This window comes from Sciurus carolinensis, chromosome 17 (assembly GCF_902686445.1).
Source record: "Sciurus carolinensis chromosome 17, mSciCar1.2, whole genome shotgun sequence".
NCBI classification, from domain to species: domain Eukaryota; kingdom Metazoa; phylum Chordata; class Mammalia; order Rodentia; family Sciuridae; genus Sciurus; species Sciurus carolinensis.
In genome coordinates this window covers 1112317-1130039 of record NC_062229.1, presented here as the reverse complement: position 1 = coordinate 1130039, position 17723 = coordinate 1112317, and the positions used below count along the sequence as shown (strand labels likewise).

The following is a 17723-nucleotide window of genomic DNA, read 5'->3' as shown; positions in this document are numbered from 1 at the left end:
GAAAACTGGCAGTTACCTCCACGGGGGTGACCCAGGGCCTGTGCTTGAGAAGGGAGACGACAGAAGGAGGCCCCCAGACACGCACAGGGACCCCAGCTGGGTGCATGCTGGTCTTTATTGGGGCGATGCTTGGGGTTTGAATAAATACGGGGAAGGGCGCTAGCCGGGGGTGCTGGAATCCGTGCAGCCAGGGTCACCGGCAACCGCACTCGGTGGCCACCATGTTGGGCACGTGGTGAGCGCTGATACGCTCCTCGGACAGACTGATGAGTAGTTTCCCCGCGTAGGCGGTGGGCACGCAGCAGGGCGGGCGCGCCAGAGCAGCCCCGCGGGCCTGCATCTTCAGCAGCAGAACCACGTGGTTGCCGTAGCGCGGGTTGCGATCGGATTGCGGCCAGCTGCACGCACCCTGACAGTTATTGGCCTGGTAGGTCTCGGGGATGAGCACCGAGCGTTCGGCGCGCAGGTCCACGCTGAGCTCACGCAGCGCGCACGGCCCATCCACTGCTCCCGTGGCCCCTGCGCTCCGCTGCGCCCTCGAGGAACCGCGCTGATCCCTCCCGCCCCACTCGGCGCGCAATCCCTGCAACGCCTTCAGCAGCAGAAGCGCACGCATGGGGTCTCGGGGGCTGCCAGGGCTGCCAGAGCCATCGGGGTCACCGGGGCACAGCTCCAGTAGACGCGCCAGCAACGGGGGCGCTGCGGGTGGCAGGCCCGGGAGTCTGCGCAGCTCTGCGGCGGCAGCCTGTAGCTCCACAGCCACACGGTGCGCTAGGCCGTCGACCCAGGGCGCTGATGGGGGGTCCTGCACTGGCGCGGGGTCCCCAGAGGTGGCCGCAGCGGGCGGCAGCAACAGCAGTAGGGGCTCCTCGCCATCGAGGAGGCGTTTCAGCGCTGCGGGGTCTGACAGGTTGACTAAGCCCTGCGGGAACGCAGCCAGCGCGCCTGGGTCCAGGGCCAGGCGTGGCGACGAGACCCGGGTGGGGGACCCTCGCAACGCGCGCACCAAGCGCGTAAGTGTCTCCAGGAAGGGGTCTGTGCTGGGCGGCAGCTCCTCGGGCTCCGGGGACGACCTGCAACCCGCAGTAGGGGGCGAGGTAGTCTTAAGGGAGTGAGACTGTGCGGCCTCCCTGCCCCCACGCCCCCTGCTCCAAGGCCAGCACGCACCTGGGCGGCGGGAAGGGTACTATGTCCAGCTGACCGTGGGCGGGCAGCGGTGCAGGCCCAGGCCGCAGCAGGAAGAGGGCCGGGGTCATCCGCGTGAAGCAGCGGGAGTCCGAACCGAACAGCAGGGCCTGCAGCTGGGCGGTGCTTAGGGGGCTACCTGCGGCAGGCGGGCACTACCACCGCTCAGGGATTGGCACCAAGGGCAGCCGCCCGCCGCCCAGTCTCCTCTCTCTGCCTGCCTACCGTCTCCACGGGGCCGCAGCGTCAATGTGAGCCCAGAGCTGCTCCAAGCCTCCGCTGGGCGGTCCACGGCCAGCACCAGATAACGCGTGCGGTGGGTCGGACAGAGGCCCTGTAGAGGTGGGGCTCAGCCCGCCCCATCTGGGTGGGGGCGCCCCCCAACCTGGCTATGCACACACCTTCTTCCTGGTTGCCCTTACACCCTTTCTGTTTCCCACTGACCCTCCATGCCTTTCCATTAAACCCAGACCTTAAAAAAAAACCAGCCTCCTCCCCTCCAACAGAGGACTCCTGGTGGTCCGCCACGGCCCCATGCAACCCCCAGGTACCTGGGCACCTGGCAGCCCAGCCCCAGTGACAGTGAGCTCGGGGCCGGGCCCAGGGTACAGCACCAGCAGTGCCCGCTCCTGAGGGCTGGCTCCTGCAGGGGGCTCCTGGAATCTCAGCGAGGGCGCTGGCTCCCAGGTGACTGCGGACAACAGGCACACCCAGCCCACTGAGCTGGAGCGCTTCCCCAAGCCTGTTCTGCACAAGAGCCTGCCCCACAGCGGCAGCCTCTGTGAGTCTGTTGGGGCCAGGAGGTCTGAGGGGCCTGTCCATTCTCCCTGGACACGAGGGGCAGGGGACCTCTCCTGAAGGGACAGGAGTGGCCCTTTTCATCAGTCTTGCTATGTCTAGGAAGGACAGACCATAGGGGGTGGCAGCTGAAGAGTATGCCCTTGGGGTTTCTGGGTCTAGCTCTCCTGGGTCCCTGGAGAAGCCCCTTGGCTCCTTGGCTGTGGGGAAGGGCCTTCCCTGCTGACCCAGGAGCTCTGCCAGCCCCACTGTGGGGAGCCGCCCAGGAGCCTGACATCAGGGACGTTCCTCCAGAGCAGAGACCCACCTCCTAGTCCCAGGGAGCAGACCTGAGAGGATCCCCAGGCCCCCAAATGCCCTCACATACCTTCCGCCAGGTGCAGGACCAACAGCAGACCCCTCCGCTCCCCCAGCCAGGACCCCAGGCGCTGCAGACTGGACAGGGCAGCCTGCCCATCACTGAGGTTGCAGACCCCAAAGGTTGCCAGGTCTTGGGGTTCCCAGTGGGACCTCCCAACAGCTTCCAAGAAGGTGTGTTCGTAGCTGCTTAGGGTCCCCACCACCTGCAAGGGGCCTCTACTCCCATTGTTGTTCCTGTTCAGCGATACCAGGCACAGGGGATCCTGCGGGCTGCCAGGCTGCCAGGTCCAGTCTTGGTGGAAGATGAAGCCCCCAGCTGGTGCCTCTCCTCCGGAGGTGTCAGCCCTCAACACAGCCCCCATGGCCACCACCACCAGGGCCAGCTGGCTAAGAGGTAGGCACTGCATGGTTAAGTGCTGTGAGGGGCTGGGCGGCCTGGCTTATATGGAAGGGAGGAAGGCCTCTACCTCCTCCTCAGGGGTGACCTTGGGGGACAGTGTCTAGCACCCCATGGGGAGCCTGGGAAGGTGGGAGGCAGCCTTCTCAAAGGGTTTTCTGTCCTGAGCCCAGTCACCTATCTTGCTCTCACCAGATAAAGCAGGGCCTGTGACTGCCCTGGGGAGAAAGCTGTCCTTGAGCAACAGTCCCTCCGAAGGACAGAAACAAGCACTGGGACCACAGTGTGGCAGTGCTCTGAGGGTAGGTGTGCAGAGCCCCCATGTCCACCACAGCCCTTGGGCCTCTGATGTCTTGATGTGCCAACCGTAGGCAGAGCAGGCCTGGCAAGAGGTGGTCTCCATCACAAAGGCACCCTGGCTGCAAGTCCCAGGGGAGCGAGTGACCTGTGTCCTTCCAGTTATAGTGTCCACTAGCACCCTCCACCCATCATGCTTCCACAAGTCCTGGTGGAGGCCAGAACCCCACATGTGGCAGACACGGGCCCCACACCACAGTCCTCCCACACCACAGTGCCCCATTGGTCCACTGCAGACACGGGAATCTGTTTAATGGGCTCTAGGGACAGTACAAAAGCTCAGAACTTCTTTATGTGGGGAAACAGGAAACCAGATATACAAGAGGCAGCCTATCAGTTGGTTGGGGGAGGGGGAGGGATGTTCCCAGGGCCTTCGGAGGGGAGAGGGGGTCTCAACATCGGAGGCATAGGAGCTGGGGGGTGCACCCCAGGATTTGACGGATGAACTCCAGGAGGCTGAGGGTGGACCCCAGGAGCTGCAGGATGGACCCCAGGAGGTTGGGGGTGGACCCCAGGTGCCTGGGGATGTATCCCAGGAGCTGGTGGGTGCACTCCCGGGGCCTGAGGGTGAACCGCGGGAGCAGGGGGATGTACTCCTGGGGCCTGGGGGTGAACCCCAGCCGTTGGGGGAGGGTGGACCCCTGGGGCTGGAGGGTGGACCCCTGGGGCTGGGGGGTGGACCCCTGGAGCAGGGGGGTGGACCCCTGGAGCAGGGGGGTGGACCCCAGATGTTGGTGGGTGAACCACTGGTGCTGGGGGGTGGACCCCAGGAGCTGGAGGGTGGACCCCAGGAGCAGGGGGGTGAACTCCAGATGTGGGGGGGTGTACCACTGGTGCTGGAGGATGGACGCCAGGAGCTGGTGGAGGCAGCTGGGGAGGCCCGGGGGGCCCCGAAGGTGCAGGCCCAGTGGGGGGCATGGGAGGCAGGGGCAGGCCTCCTGGTGGGGGCGGGGGCAAAGACTCTGGCAGTGGTGGCCGGGGAGGCAGACCATTCATCAGTGGGGGTGGTGGCCGCTTCACCCCCGGAGGCCCTGCGGGGAGGCTGGGTGGGGCTGGAGGCTTCTCCATCTTGAAGTGAAACTGAAGAAAGAACTAGAGGGGTGCGTTGGAGCTCATCAGACCCTGTGGCCTTGGGGTGGCCCCCGCAGCGCCCAGGCCCAGCCCAGGTCACCTAGGTCCCGTTAACTCACCTGTTTGGTCTCCCTGTTCCAGTGAGTCCAAAACTTGCCTTCAGCCTTGTCTATCTCTCGACTTGGCACCTAGGCAGGACAGAGGCCACACTGGGACCCTGGGCCTCAGCCTTCACAAGGACCCTGGACCCAGAGCCCAAGCCTGGTGGGGCCTGTCTGGACCCAGTGGCAGGAGGGCTTGGACCTGGTGTGAAGCAGACTGGGCTCACCCAGCCCCACCACCCAGCAGAGCTGCAGCCTGCGATGCCCAGGCTCTCACTGTTCCCTTGTCGGTGCCTTGTCAAGACTCAGGACACGGCTACCATCACCCTGTGCCAGCAGGGTCCCCAGCGGAGCAGCCACAAGGCCAAGGCTCCCAGTTGAGACAGTGCACCCGCCCTGGGGCCCCTGCTGCTTCACCACCCTCCAACAGGCCAGTGTTCACTCTGGAGCTACACCTCCAACCTGTGGTGGCTGATGGGGACCACTGCCCAATACAGACCCTTCCTGCTCCCACCCCTCATGCAGGAATGGGGAGACCAGAGGCCACACTACCTTGAAGGCGATGGTCTCGTAGGGCTCAGCAGCCATCAGCAGGTACTGCCAGCGCCGGTCTGGGGGCTCGATCCGCTGCTCGTAGGCAGACATGAAGCGGTGTCGAGGCATGATGCCCTCGGCGATCTCAGGGTAGTCGATCTGTGGGGCAGTCAGAGGCAGCACTGCCCTTCAGGACATGCCTCTGCCCCCACCCTACCCCCAGTGCTGGGTCCCACCTCACCTGGAACAGGAGGCTCTGCTGGCCCATTTCCGTGTCCCTCTGCTTGGTCACTGCAACAATGGGGCTCTTAGGTCCAGGGCACTGGTCCTCCCTGAGGCCAGGAGACCCTGGGGTGGCCTAATGTTGCCCACCCCAGGAGAATGGGTCTTGGGGAGTCCCTGGGTAGGTTCCCTCTCCCAGATCCCCTGGAGAGCACACCATGCAGCACAGCGCTCCACCCCCACTCCTGGAGGCCTCCCAGTCAGGCCTCGGCCCCTGACACCAAGACACCACCGAGTAGAGCAGGGACTCTGCAGCCAGGAGGGGTCTCTGGGCCACCTCACTGGGATCTAAGTGGGGCCAACCAGAATCCTAGTCCTGTGCGTGGGGTAAGCAAGAGAGGAAGCTCCCGTACCAAGGAGTGGCAGTTTGTGCCAAAGAAAAGCTGCTGGAGATGGCGGCTGAATCCTGGAGCTGACCACAACCCATCAACGTTTCCTCACTAGAGTCAGACCCTGGTTGTGGCCTGCCACCTGGGTCCTGCTACTCCAGCCAGCCCTTGCTCACCAGGAAACCACCTCAGGGCCTTTGCTTTGTGGATCCTACCCAGAGGGCCAATTCACAGAACATGCCCACCGTTTAAGAAACGCTAAATGGCCCATCTGCCTTCCCAACTCCTAGGAACACAATTCCCTGTGTGCTTACCTGGTCACTTACACAGCTTTCCAACCCAGATCACCCTCAGCTCATGGACCCACCCAATAAATTGCTTCTGAAAACAAATTTCCCTCCTTTTCCTTCCTCTTTAGAGGTTATAAGAAATTTTCTCTCAAATTCACAGGAAAAGGCTACCTGACTTCATTTTTGGCCCCAAGGAGCACAGAAACATGTCAGGACTGAGGGTCTGAGGCACACACAAGGTTGGTGTGGCCAGCAGGGGAGTGGTCCTGGCTGGGGAGGATGGGGAATCAAAGGCCATGGTCAAGAGAGGATTGCCATGAAAAGCTCAGAGATCAGAGGCTGTGTGGCCCAAACTCAAGGCCCAGAGAGCTCACTCCTGCTGGAGAGCAGCTGCGGCCTGCTGGTCACTCCCACAGGCGCACCTTTGTAGCCTGGGCGGCCAATCTTCACAAACTTCTTCACCTCCACCTTGACCTTCTCGGGTGCTGGCTGGGCAGGGGCCTCCTTAGCCTCCTTGGCTGCTCGCCGGGCCCTGTAGTCAGGATAAACAAGTGCTGCAGCCCCTGCAAACACAGGCCACCAAGGCCACTGGCCCCAATGCCTCCCTCCACTGCCCCGACCTTGGAGCTCCTCTACAAGGCGAGGGGGATGAGGGTGAAGGCTGGGAGGGGCCGACCAAGGAAAAGGCAGCTTTCTCCTCCTGTCACAGTCCCACTGGGCCTTGCTGGAGGAACCTTGGGAGCTTTCCACGCCTCCTGCTCTTCCCAGAGACCCACTCTTGAGTCAGCCCATCCAGTTAAAAGGCAGGCAGAACCTCCAGCCAGGTCGAGGACTGATCCTCCCCGTGCACCCCAGCCATACGGGTGAGCAGCTCCTGTCCAGTCTAGGTGCAGCCTGGGCTGGCTTTAGACCCCCTGAGCCAAGGCTCAGCATCAGTGGCAGGGGTGCAAGGTACTCACAAGTTGGTCTGATGCTTCTTCCCCTGGGTGTGCGCGAGGTAGCTGCCCTGCAGAGGGGAGGGACGATGACAATGGCCAAGTGAAGACCCAGGAGACCTCCCCAGGGCCTGGGTGTGGGGTAAAAGGATGACCAAGACCAGCCTGCCTGGTCCCGTACCAAGAGGGGGAACAGAGGGGGCCAGGAGCAAGGCAGGCCCCTGACCCAGAGTGAAGAAATAAGCTCCAGCTGGTCCACACAGGGTGTGGGGACAGGGAGACGTGACACACACCCAGTTCACACGTGAGATGCCCCAGAAACAAGCACCACAAGAGGCCAGTGGGGTCCTGCTGGGGTGTGCATGTGTGTACCTGGCTGCAGTGTGGCCAGCAGATCAATACCTGGAACCCTCTGACCCACCACTTCGTGCCACACCCTGGGAAGCCTGTCCCCCACATACGTCTATCGAGGGTCTCAATTGGTGATCTTGCCCCTAGAGGACACTAAGCCATGTCCAGGACACGTGTGGTTGTCATGACTGGGGAGTTCTGGCTTGGAGTGGGTGGAAATGAGAGCTTAGCACCCTGAGGTGTCCAGGATGCCCACTCCTGAGAGTGATCCAGTCCCAGTGTCCACAGCACTGAGGAGAGGCCCTGAAGGACAGGACAGTGTGTCAGCAGCATGCAGACACATACAAGAGGGCTGAGAGCCGAGCCTCATCGCTGCTGAAGGCAGCAGAGAGGGACCCTTCACCCAGCCACTCTCAGACCAGCTCCCAGTCCACAACTGGACGACTGCAGCCATCCGCTGGCTCCCATAACCATGGGGAAAGCCCCTGTCCAGGACTAGGCGCCTGTGAACAGCGGGGCCTCTCGCTCTTCTCAGAGACCCCGCCTGTCAGATTAGACGGTGGGCAGAGCGTCCCGCACCTCCTGCCCTCACGATAGAAGGGGGCTGGAAGCACCCCCAGCAGACGTGCAGAGGGCAGATGGGACGTGACCTGCATCTTCAGTGATGGGTGTCTTTCACAGAGAGACACAGTTTGGGAAAAGGGCCCAGTGAGTGGGCTGTCAGCTGTTCAGTGGGGGGTCCTAGGTGATCCCCTCTGTCCTCTCAGAATCAACACAGAAGCTGGGTGCAGTGGTGCACGCCTGTAATCCCAGCGCTCAGGAGGCTGAGGCAGGAGGATCATGAATTCAAAGCCAGCCTCAACATCAGCGAGGCACTAAGCAACTCGGTGAGACCCTGACTCTAAATAAAATGCTAAATAGGGCTGAAAATGTGGCTCAGTTGAGTACCTAAGAGTTCAATCCCCAGTCCAAAAAAAAAAAAAAAAAAAAAGGAAAGAAAATTAATAATAGAGATGAGACGGGACAAGCGTGGAGCTGGGATTTTCAGCATGGCAGAGGTTGGCTGGGAGGAAGCAGAGGCAGGGTGAGCACCAGGGAGGGCTTAGGGACTTCTGCTGGGTGGCAGGTTGGAAAGCTGAGCCCAGGCCAGACCCAAAGTAGAGCTGAGAGACATACCTCATTGTTGTGAAGCGTCAGGCAGAGTTTGCATTCATATGATCCCAGGTGGTTTTTCATAAAATACGGATCCTAAGCAGAAAACAAGTCCTGTCAGACAGGGAGTTCACTGGCCGTGGTTAGGGCCCTAAGGCCAGAAGGCCTGGGACCTGCTGGGTCTGCCCCGCTCAGGTCAGGAAAAGCCTTAAGCACAGCTCTGCCTGGAGGTGCTGGTACACTTCAGAGCCCTGGTTCCATGGCCTAGGAGGAGGTCTTCGTGACTGAGGGCATGGGTCACCCAGATAGAACCTCCTGTGACCAAGGAGCCTTGCAGTACGTGCTCTTTCTTGTTGGCTGTCCTAGAAAATCCAACTTCTGCCAGGTACAGTGGCACATGACTATATTCCCAGCAACTCGTAAGGCTGAGGCAGGAGAATGGAGAGTTCAAATTTAGCTGCAGCAACTTAGTAAGGTTCTAAGCAACTCAGTGAGACTCTTGTCTCTAGGGCTGGGGATGTGGCTCAGTGGTTGAGCGCCCCCGGGTTCAATCCCCAGCACACACACAAACACACACGCGCACACAGGGAAGACTGCTGCACAGGGTCCAAGCACCTCCCTGCGGCCTACCTTGTTGATGTCAATGGTTTCCAGGGCCAGCTGTCGGAGGCGTTCCCTACGGTCACGGTTGCTCTCAGAGGAGGAGGCCACACCCCCACTCCCCGTCTTCCCCCCAGGTCGATGCTGGAAATCCATGATGAAGGCCTTGAGGCTTTATGGAACAGGGGAGAAACCTGCAGTGACAGAGAGGAGAGTGCATGTGATGGTTCAGGACGCCTGCCAGAGTTGTGGCAAGGACCATCCTGCATTAACCAGTCTCATCGCCCCAGGCCCGAGGATGGAAACTGTCTCCAGAGACTCTGGTTCAGGAGCCTAAAGGATTAAAGGGACACCTCTCAGTGACCATGGAGGGTCTTGGAGAGGAAGCTGGCACAATCTGGGAGTGCAGAGGCTGAGGCCAGGGAAAGCAAGATCAGTCCTTGCACACAAGCCTCAGTGCCTCCAGGAAGACTCCTGACTCACCAAAGCCCAGTTCACCCGCTTCCCTGGCTTTTCTGTCCAGTTACATTCACTCCTTACAAACTAACGCCTAGTTCTCTAGCTCTGAGGATCTGCTGGAGACCAGCAAGGCAGCTATATTTGAATCCCCTCGGCCTAATTTGCAACACATATTCAAGAGCTGTTTGTAACCCAAAAGGCTGAGTCACCCTCTTCCATGCCCCCATAGGCCTGGGTCACCACTCTCATATGCCATCAGGTTCACTCAAACCCAAACTCCAGCCAGATTCTTCTGGTCACACAACATTCTGTCTAGACTGTTCGATGTCTTCCACAGACCCCTCAGTTAGGAGTAACCTCAGAGATAAGGCCCAGGAGACCAAATGAATGACAGCTCATAAAGACATCCTCATCCCCAGGAACTGTACCTTTGTAACCATGTATGACAAATGGGACTACACAGATGGGATTAAGCAAAGGGCTGTGAAACGGGGCATTATTCTATACTATCCGGGACCCAGTGTCACCAGGGTCCTCAGTGAGGAGGCAGGAAGGCCAGAGTCAAAGAAATACTGGAAGACGCTGGGGGCTGGCTCTGCAGATGGAGCAGGGCGGTGGGGCTTCTAGGAGCTGGAGGAGGGACACGGACTCTCCTTGGAGCCTCAGGAGAGCCCAGCCCTATGTATCAACCCGCTTCATACCCAAACTGCTTGCACTGAGAGTAAAAAAGAGACATTTCCAATCGGGAAAAAAAAAAAAAATCATATTCTTTAGAAACTAACGAGCTCTGACGGAAGAAAGAGTTGGCCAAACTGAAAGCCAGAGCAGGGAAAGCCCATTTCAGGTCAGCAGACTGGACTTGTATGCAGCTGGAGAGCCGCGAGTCCAAGGCAGAGCAAGAACACGGGGTATCAACTCGATTAAGCACGCAGAAGATACAACCAACGTGCACACGAGATGTTTGGGGTTTAAAGAAAGACAGATGGTACAAAAAAGCAGTCAAGCCTTAGGCACTACTAGTGTTAGCACTGGATGGCGAATTCAACCTCGTAACAATGCAGGAGAGGTGGCGCAGCCTGAAGCCCCAGACACCGGGGCAACTCAGCAAGACCCTGGCTCAAAAGGCGACAGCGGCGGGGCGGGCGGCATCGGGCCTCTGACCCGTTACAGGGCGCGCGGGTGCTGAACGTGGACACAGCCGGGGGCGCGCGGGGTGGAGGAGGTGGTTCTGGGTCCCGGGTCGGCGCTGAGCCCGCCGGGGGCAGCTAACGCTCCGAGGCCGCCCGTCCTAGAGGAACTGCGCGCTCAGGGGTGAGAAGGCCGCCGAGACCAGCTCTGGCAGCTAACGCGCAGCGCTCGGGGGCTCCGAGGCGCCGACGCCGCGCTGGCCGCGTCCCGCCCCAACGGGCCTCCCGAGAGGCGTTCCCTGGCCGCGCGGCCCTGCTCCCACACCCGCCCCGCTCCGGCGAGCTCCGGGGCCCCGACAGGCGCCGCCCTCAGCCCGCGCCGCTCCTCACCCGGGGCCGAGGCCGCAACGCCGAGGCCTTCTCGGCGACCGCCAAAACTTCTTTGCGCACGCGCCACGCGCAGAACGGAGCCACTTCCGGAGCAAACGGAGCGGGGCCTCCCTTACGCGCATGCCCTGTCCGCACAGCGACCCGGATGAACAACCCGGATGCGCGAGAAAAAGAGAGCGGCCTGAGTGCAGGCTTGAGACGGAAGGGCGCGTGCGCACAACGCTCGCAACGAACTCGTTCTGCTCTAAGTCGCGCAGTACTGGTTGTCGCGAGTGGGCGCCCTCAGACGCTCCCGGAAACGCAATGGTTCCCTCTGCCTGCACCTGTACGCCTCAGGAAAGGGCACTGCCCGTCAAAGGGTTTGCTGTGAAACAGATTCCATCCCAAGCTCAGCCTATTTCAGGACTTTATAAAGGCTGCTGAGCTCCCCCGCTGGCCCTGCATCCTGCACAGGCCCCGCATGCCAGCGCCACGCAGCGGCTGACGGAGGGACCGGCCGCCCGCGGAGCGCAGGCGCACTGGCTCCTTCGGGACTTCCGGGATAGCTCCCTGAGACTTCTGTGGCGCGGGCCGCGGCGCGAGCGCGGACGGCGGCCGGGAGCGGGGAGAGGCGCGCGCTGCGCATTCTGGCTCCCGTGTCCCCGCGGTGCCAGCCATGCGCTACAACGAGAAGGAGCTGCGGGCGCTGTCCCGGCAGCCGGCGGAGTTGGCGGCGGAGCTGGGCATGCGGGGGCCCAAGAAGGGCAGCGGTGAGTGGGCTGGTCCGGGGCGTCTAGCCGGGGGGTTCGCGGCCGCGCGGAGCCCGCGCTGAGCCCGCGCTGAGCCCGCGCTGTGCTCGCAGTGGCCAAGCGGCGGCTGGTGAAGCTGGTGGTCAACTTCCTCTTCTACTTCCGGACGGACGAGGCCGAGGTAGGGGCGCGGGCGCCGAGGGGGGACCCGCGCGGGCGGCCGGCGCTCACGCCCGTGTCTCGCGCAGCCCCTCGGAGCCCTGCTGCTGGAGCGCTGCAGAGTCGCGCAGGAAGAGCCCGGCGGCTTCTCCATCAGTGAGTGCCTCTGCCTCGCGCGCGGGGCTCGGGGCCTGACGGCCCCTGCGCCTCCTGGGGGCGGACGGGCAGGGCAGGTGCCCTCAGAGGCGGAGGGGAGACTCCGGCTCGGCCGCGCTCCTGGCTCCTAGGAGCTTCGCCTCATATCGTCTGCGGCCACTTTTCTCTTTTAAAGAGAGCAGTAGTCGTCGCCTTTAGGGTCCACCTTGATGACTCGCATCAGCAAAGGCCCAGTTCCAGACAGGGTCCCTTCACAGGTCTGGGTCTGGGAGGGTGTGCACTTCAGCTCCTGGCAGGCCGAAAGGGTGAGCCCACGTCGGGGCCCCGGAGTAGTTGTTTTAGGCCCGGGCAAGGGGAAGCTGGGACTTGGGGCAGGCGGGTGTGGACCGTGTGGAGACTGACAGAGGCGGCCTCCCTCTGTCGGCCGCAGGCTTCGTGGAGGACCCAGAGAGGAAGTACCACTTTGAGTGCTGCAGCCAGGAGCAGTGTGAGCAGTGGACAGAGGCACTGCGTCGGGCCAGGTGGGGCTCGGAGACAGCAGGGAGGCACAGCTCAGCAGTCACACGGGGTGGGGTCGAGGTACTGTGACTGAGCCAGTCCCGTCCTCTTCCCAGCTACGAGTACATGCGGAGAAGCCTCATCTTCTACAGGAATGAGATACAGAAGATGACAGGCAAGGTGTGTTGGCTGGAGGTGGCAGGGGCAGTCAGTGCTCATGACCCAGCTCACGGCCACCCCGTCCACCCCACAGGACCCCCTGGAGCAGTTCGGCATATCCGAGGAGACCAGGTTCCAGCTGAGCAGCTTGCCGAGAGATGGGCAGTCAGCTAGGGTCAGCTCCCGGCTGGATGAGCTGGACTGACCCTGAGCTGGGCCCCCTGCCCTGGGTTCCTGCCCACAACTGGGTCTGCAGTGGGAGGTGCTTTGGCCTAAAGCTGTCCAAAGCCCGAGGGTGGGTGGGGTGGACAGGGACTGCCTCTTGAGAAGCTGCACAGCGCGCCCCTCCCTCCCAACTTGGGATCCACCAGATAGGTCTGGCACCACAGCGTCACATGCCCCCGCCCGGTCTCTCAGGTGCACCATCGAGGGCCTGCTGGGCACCTGACTGGCACAACCCTGCTGTTCATGCCAGCTGAATGTACGAAGCTAGGTGAAGCTGTGAATGGTGAGGGGTCTCCCTCAACCAGCCGTGAACTTGACTCCTGCTGATGGGGCCAGCCCCTGGCACTGGTCTCCAGGTGGCCAAGCTCGCTCTGTTCAATAAAGGTACCTCTTTTCCAGACCAGATGGTGGTGAAGTCAATGGAAAGAGGAAGGGGACCCAGGCAGGCAGTCAGAGCCCACTCCTGAGAAAGTGAGGGCCGGGGTCCTTTCAAGGTTCAGATGTGAGGATATCTTCACTGAGGGGAGGTCTGGAGTCGCGAAAGGTGGGGGAGGTCCCAGGGCCCCTGTCCAGGGTGGAGTGCAGGGGCACTGTGGTCGCAGGAATCCTGGGTGACCCTGCGACTCCACCCCAGGTGCTGTGAGACCTTGGCTTGGGTGTGATCAGAACAAGCCAGCATTTCGCCACTGTGGCTGGGTCGCAGATCGGCTGTCTTTGCTCAAAAAGATCACCCCAGTGTGCATGAGGCCCTGGGTGCAAGGGTGGGCCTGGCCCACCTGGGGTGGAAGGATCCCCACTAAAGGGACAACACACATCACTGTCGTGTGACCAGGAAGAAAGGATGGCATTCAGACCAGGTCCAGGTGGAAACAGCTTTATTACAGCACCCAGAGGTGGGACAATGGGGGGCGCCGGGGATGGAGCTGGCAGTGCGCCCAGCGAGTACAGAGTTCACTACAGAGTGAGAGGAGGCAGTGCTGCGTTACAAATAAAGGCCGGGCACAGGAACGCGCTGCGGATGGACGTTACACCGGGTGGGGCGGGGAACACTGAGAGCAGAGAGCCGCGAGTCCTTGGTCGTGGGTCAGTGTAGGTGCGAGCACGAGTTCCTGCTGACCAGCAGGCTGCCTTGGGTCCCAGGAGAGCAGGTCGCCCCAGTCCTTGCGGCTCCCTGACAATTCCTGAGCAGGAGCCATGTGGCCACTCCAGGGCTTCCCTGGAGTTGCCCTCAACTCCCAGCAGCACCCGCCCCAAAGGTAGCTGAGCCGGGTCCAGCACCAGACTCCAACACAGCCCTGCCAATGCTGCCCGCACCAGCCTCCCTGGGCGCCAGCACTCGGGCAGTGGGTCAGCCTGGGAGAGTGTGAGTGTAGCAGGGCCTGGGGTGCAGCACACGGTTAGCTGAGGCATGGGCTTCCGTGCCTGTCCCCTGGCGGGCTCAAGGGCGAACTTGCTCTTGTGCCTGGGAGTACCCGAGACCCGGTGGGGTCCCACGTCAGGCCTGTGTCCCCAGCATGTCCTGTCTCCCAACACTCAAGCGTACGTGCAGTCGCAGGTGGATGTCTAAATGGGGCACGTCAGCAGGAGTCCATGTTGGCTGGCGTGGCCTGCCCGCACCCAAGCCACCGCTACCGGGGAGGTTAGCGGAAGAATACAGTGTTTAAACAACGTGTTTGTATCAGACCAGGGCCTCGCTGCATGTGACTTTGCTACTGTCACCCAGTGGCACCCTGGGGAACTGCATGGTGAGAGGTGACCCCTGGTCCCCCACACCAAGCAGGGCACTGCTGTGCTAAGGGCTGGGCTGGGGCCCCTGGGAATGAGGCACAGCACCTGCAGCCTGGCCAAGAGCACCAACGTGGAGGGGCGGAGTTACCAGCACCATCTGCAGAACTCTGCTCTGAGGGGCCAGGTCTGGGACAGGCTTCTCAAGAGAGGCAAGGACAGCCTGGGGGCCCTGGCCCATCTGTGGTCACACGGTATGTCCCTTCTCAGCACCATCAAGGCTGCCAAAGGAGCCAGCATTACCTCCAGACCTGTGGGTCGGGACTCAGAGGTGCCAGGCCCGGAGCACCCACAACAGCCACAGCAGCAGTGTGGGCAGTTTTAAGCCCGAGCCTTCCTGAGGCTGTGGGGTGGGCCAGGCAGCTCTGAGACGCACACCTGCAGGGTCTGCAGTGGGGGCCAGCCCTGGAGCCCATGCCAGTTTTGTGCATTTCAATAAATATAAAGGTTTTCCTTCCCCTTACTTTTCCTTTTGTTAAAGTTCACTGTGCATTATACAATCTAAAAATAAATGCAGTCAAGTCTATGAAATTTATAAATTCTCATCACATCTCTATAAAATAGTCACTCATCAGTGTGACTCTCTCATATACACAGACACCAGGGGACCCACTGGGGGCCTGCCCAACATCACCCAGCAGAGTGCCACAAACTCGAACAAAGGGACGTAAAAGTGACCGCACTGGGCATGACACCCAGTGCAGAGCCTTCAGGAGCACCAGGCAGAGCCACACCTGCCGCAGGCCTGTGCCCACTTCTCAGCATGCCTCAGACTGGACCCTAGGCCAAAAGGTTCACAGGTGGGGGTGTTCACAGTGAGGGGGCAGGGGGCAGTGGGCAGTAGGGGCAGCAGGCTCAAGGGGCTCCAGAGGAAGGCAGGGCTGCAAGGTCAGTGCTGGCCACCGGGAAGAGGGCCTTCTCTGAGGGACCTAACCACAGAGGCCCCTGCCCAGGGTCAGGCGAGCCTTTGGTATAGGAACAAGTGATGGGTTCTGGGGTGGGCATTGCTGAGAACCGGTTTTGGCGTTGGCCAATGTCCAGGGCAGCACCGAGGTGGAGGCAGGCACGGCCTGGTGGTGAGATAGCACCGGGCAGGCTGTCGGCGTCTCCGTGGGCAGGCGCCCTGCAGGTCCGCGTCTCTAGACATAGATTCTCTCTCACATAGACATTTATACTTCTCAATAGGTTGCCTTTGACGACTTAGATGGAATAAAATAAGTCAGAATTGTTTATACTTTTTAAAAAACGATAAATACTTTATCTAAAACTATCGACAGTACAAACTGGACCGTGGCAGCACCTCCTGTGCGTGCTGCCGATTCACAGTGGAGCTCCTTGTCCCTGTCCTGTCCCCGCCGTCCAGGGGGGGCCCAGCAGGCCAGCGAGCACTGAGCAGCGGGCGGGCGCGTTGGTCCACACCGTCCTTGCATAGTCGCGCGGTTGAGGTAGAAGTCCTAGTTACCTGCAGGTGGCACAAGAGTGGGGAGAGCAGCTGTCAGCAGCCAGCGGAAGGAGCTGGCACTCAGCAGGCGCCCCGGGGCCCGCGAACACACCCACGGCGCCAGAGCTGCCCTGCAGGCACCTCTCCAGATGGATGGGGCAGGCGTTCCCTGTGGGCAAATGGTGCCTGGCACCCAGACGCTGCTGCAGCCAACCCCAGTTCCCGCAGCTCCACCACCCTGAGGACACGGGTGAGATTGACCACAGCCACCCTGCTACGGCAATTCTCAGACGGGGCCAAATACAGCCTGTGTCCAGCCCTCAGGCGGCCAGCATTCTGAACACCCCAGCAGCCAGGACCCTGTCTGCTTCCACACGTGCCTGGGGACAGGTCAGAGCCACGGCCAACTCCTCACCAGGTGAGCACACCCTTGCTCCCTAGAAGGGCAGGCCAGGCAGCTGCCCGGGGGCTCAGCTCTCTCAGGTACAGCCTCTGCACCCAGGGGTGGAGTGGGTGGGGCCTCAGGGAGCCCCTCTCATCCTGCACCTGTGGCCTGGCTGGGCCTCTGTTCCCAGGTGCCTTGACAGCCCCACCTGGCTGCCTGGAGCTGGGGGGCAGGAGCCGGTGAGAAACACAAGGCCAAGCCCATCTGGGGGTCTGCAGCACGCCAGGGGCCACGTGCGCCTTGGGTTCTCTGGATTCCTATGAGGTGTGTTCAAGGACTCAAGACCAGGGGACCCATCACATGCCCTGGCTCCCCGTAACTCCACCAACAGCAGTCTGCCGTGGCGCTGGCCACCCCTGCCACCTCTCAGCCTTGCTGGGTCTTGTGGCCTGGGAGGAAGAACTGGCTCCCCTAGGGGTTACACCTGACCCTGGCCCTGCACACTGAGCCTGAACCGCGTGGAGCTGACACAGTACCCCTGGCTCCCGAGGCTGGCCACCGATGGGGCCCCACGGAGAGCCACGTCCCTCTGCACTCAGCAGCACCTGCTCTCACAACGGTGGCCCTTGCCTCTGGAGCTCTCCCACTGCACGGCACCTCCACCCCCGGGGCCCTCTGTGGTGCCCTGTGGGCCGTCTTCTATGCCACAGGAGGGAGGACCGGGTTTCTCGAGCGCACCACCCTGCGTGGCTCTAGCCTTACCTTACAGAATACGAACTGCTAGCTAAGCAAGTCTTTATCGAGGCTTAACCCCCGAAAGGTGCGCGGCATAAGGAGGCGGCATGCCAAGGGAAACCCACACAGCGGACGGCCCTGTGGAGCTGGCCTGCGGGATTGCGGGCGTGGCCTGCGCCAGGGCCAGCCGGGGCAGGGGCTGGTGGTGCACCGTGAAGGAGGGGCGGGAGACCTTGTGCGGGAGGGAGGCGAGCTTGACAGACAGAGAGGCGTTAGCAGGCTGCAGAGAGGTGGCAGAGGAGGGGGGTAAAAAAGCTTTGTTAGCCGGGATGGACGCTAGGTTCTGCAGAAGCACGGGCTCAGGGTTAGAGGCCAGCAGCGCGGCAGGAGGAGGCAAGGCGACGTTAGGAGGGGGGGCGTGGAGGACAGGCGGCCCCGCAGGGGGTCGGCCCAGGTGCTGAGGAGGAAGCGGGGCAGGCGGAGGCGGAGGGGGCGGCCGAGTCTCGACCGAGGCCGGGGCCTGAAAGGAAGAGGCCGAGGTGCTGGCCGCCGCCTGCAGCGGGCTCAGGCCCAGCGTGGCGCTGCTACACACAGCCCCGCTGCCGACACTGGCTCCAAACGGATGAGCAGAGGCAGAAGGCACCGTGTGGTTAAAGACACCTGCAAACAGGAGAGAAAACAGCTTCAACAGGCGGCACGGCCCAGCCAAAGCGAGAGAAGCACAGCCGTGGGGA

General features: G+C 61.8%; 4 protein-coding genes across 13 annotated transcripts in view; 1 reads left to right on the top strand and 3 right to left on the bottom strand.

The window, feature by feature from the left end:
• Positions 1-92: 92 nt before the first annotated feature.
• On the bottom strand, positions 93-3173 carry Amh (anti-Mullerian hormone). Its single transcript, XM_047531570.1, has 5 exons — positions 2351-3173; positions 1737-1876; positions 1411-1519; positions 1168-1324; positions 93-1073 (listed from the first exon to the last, which is right to left on the bottom strand). The coding sequence occupies exons 1-5, from the start codon at positions 2748-2750 to the stop codon at positions 194-196; spliced, it is 1686 nt and encodes a 561-aa protein (XP_047387526.1). The 5' UTR covers positions 2751-3173; the 3' UTR covers positions 93-193.
• A 150-nt stretch (positions 3174-3323) lies between these two features.
• Sf3a2 (splicing factor 3a subunit 2) lies at positions 3324-10868 on the bottom strand. Of its 2 annotated transcripts, none has more exons than XM_047531571.1 (9): positions 10719-10868; positions 8773-8936; positions 8167-8238; positions 6664-6710; positions 6127-6236; positions 5045-5094; positions 4822-4962; positions 4288-4356; positions 3324-4189 (listed from the first exon to the last, which is right to left on the bottom strand). In XM_047531571.1, exons 2-9 carry the CDS (start codon positions 8896-8898, stop codon positions 3431-3433), a joined length of 1374 nt encoding a protein of 457 aa, XP_047387527.1. In that variant the 5' UTR covers positions 8899-8936; positions 10719-10868; the 3' UTR covers positions 3324-3430. The 2 variants fall into 2 exon arrangements, with proteins under 2 accessions (XP_047387527.1, XP_047387528.1); XM_047531572.1 differs by lacking the exon at positions 10719-10868 and adding an exon at positions 10248-10682.
• A 36-nt stretch (positions 10869-10904) lies between these two features.
• Plekhj1 (pleckstrin homology domain containing J1) lies at positions 10905-13046 on the top strand. 3 transcript variants are annotated; one of them, XM_047531577.1, is made up of 6 exons: positions 10919-11467; positions 11560-11627; positions 11695-11761; positions 12192-12282; positions 12376-12434; positions 12836-13046. In XM_047531577.1, exons 1-6 carry the CDS (start codon positions 11374-11376, stop codon positions 12895-12897), a joined length of 441 nt encoding a protein of 146 aa, XP_047387533.1. In that variant the 5' UTR covers positions 10919-11373; the 3' UTR covers positions 12898-13046. The 3 variants fall into 3 exon arrangements, with proteins under 3 accessions (XP_047387532.1, XP_047387533.1, XP_047387531.1); XM_047531575.1 differs by having other exon boundaries at positions 10936-11467; positions 12376-12439; positions 12513-13046; XM_047531576.1 differs by lacking the exon at positions 12192-12282 and having other exon boundaries at positions 10905-11467; positions 11560-11761; positions 12376-12439; positions 12513-13046.
• A 980-nt stretch (positions 13047-14026) lies between these two features.
• Positions 14027-17723, bottom strand: part of Dot1l (DOT1 like histone lysine methyltransferase) — a 54281-nt gene continuing 50584 nt past the window's right edge. For 6 of the 7 annotated variants that reach the window (XM_047531563.1, XM_047531565.1, XM_047531564.1 and 3 more), the window contains 2 exons: positions 17017-17649; positions 14027-15890 (listed from right to left, as the gene is read on the bottom strand). In XM_047531563.1, coding sequence (XP_047387519.1) covers positions 17051-17649 — 599 coding nt within the window. In that variant the 3' untranslated portion in view covers positions 14027-15890; positions 17017-17050. The remainder of the gene's footprint in view (positions 15891-17016; positions 17650-17723) is intronic. The other variant, XM_047531566.1, reaches the window with a different exon arrangement.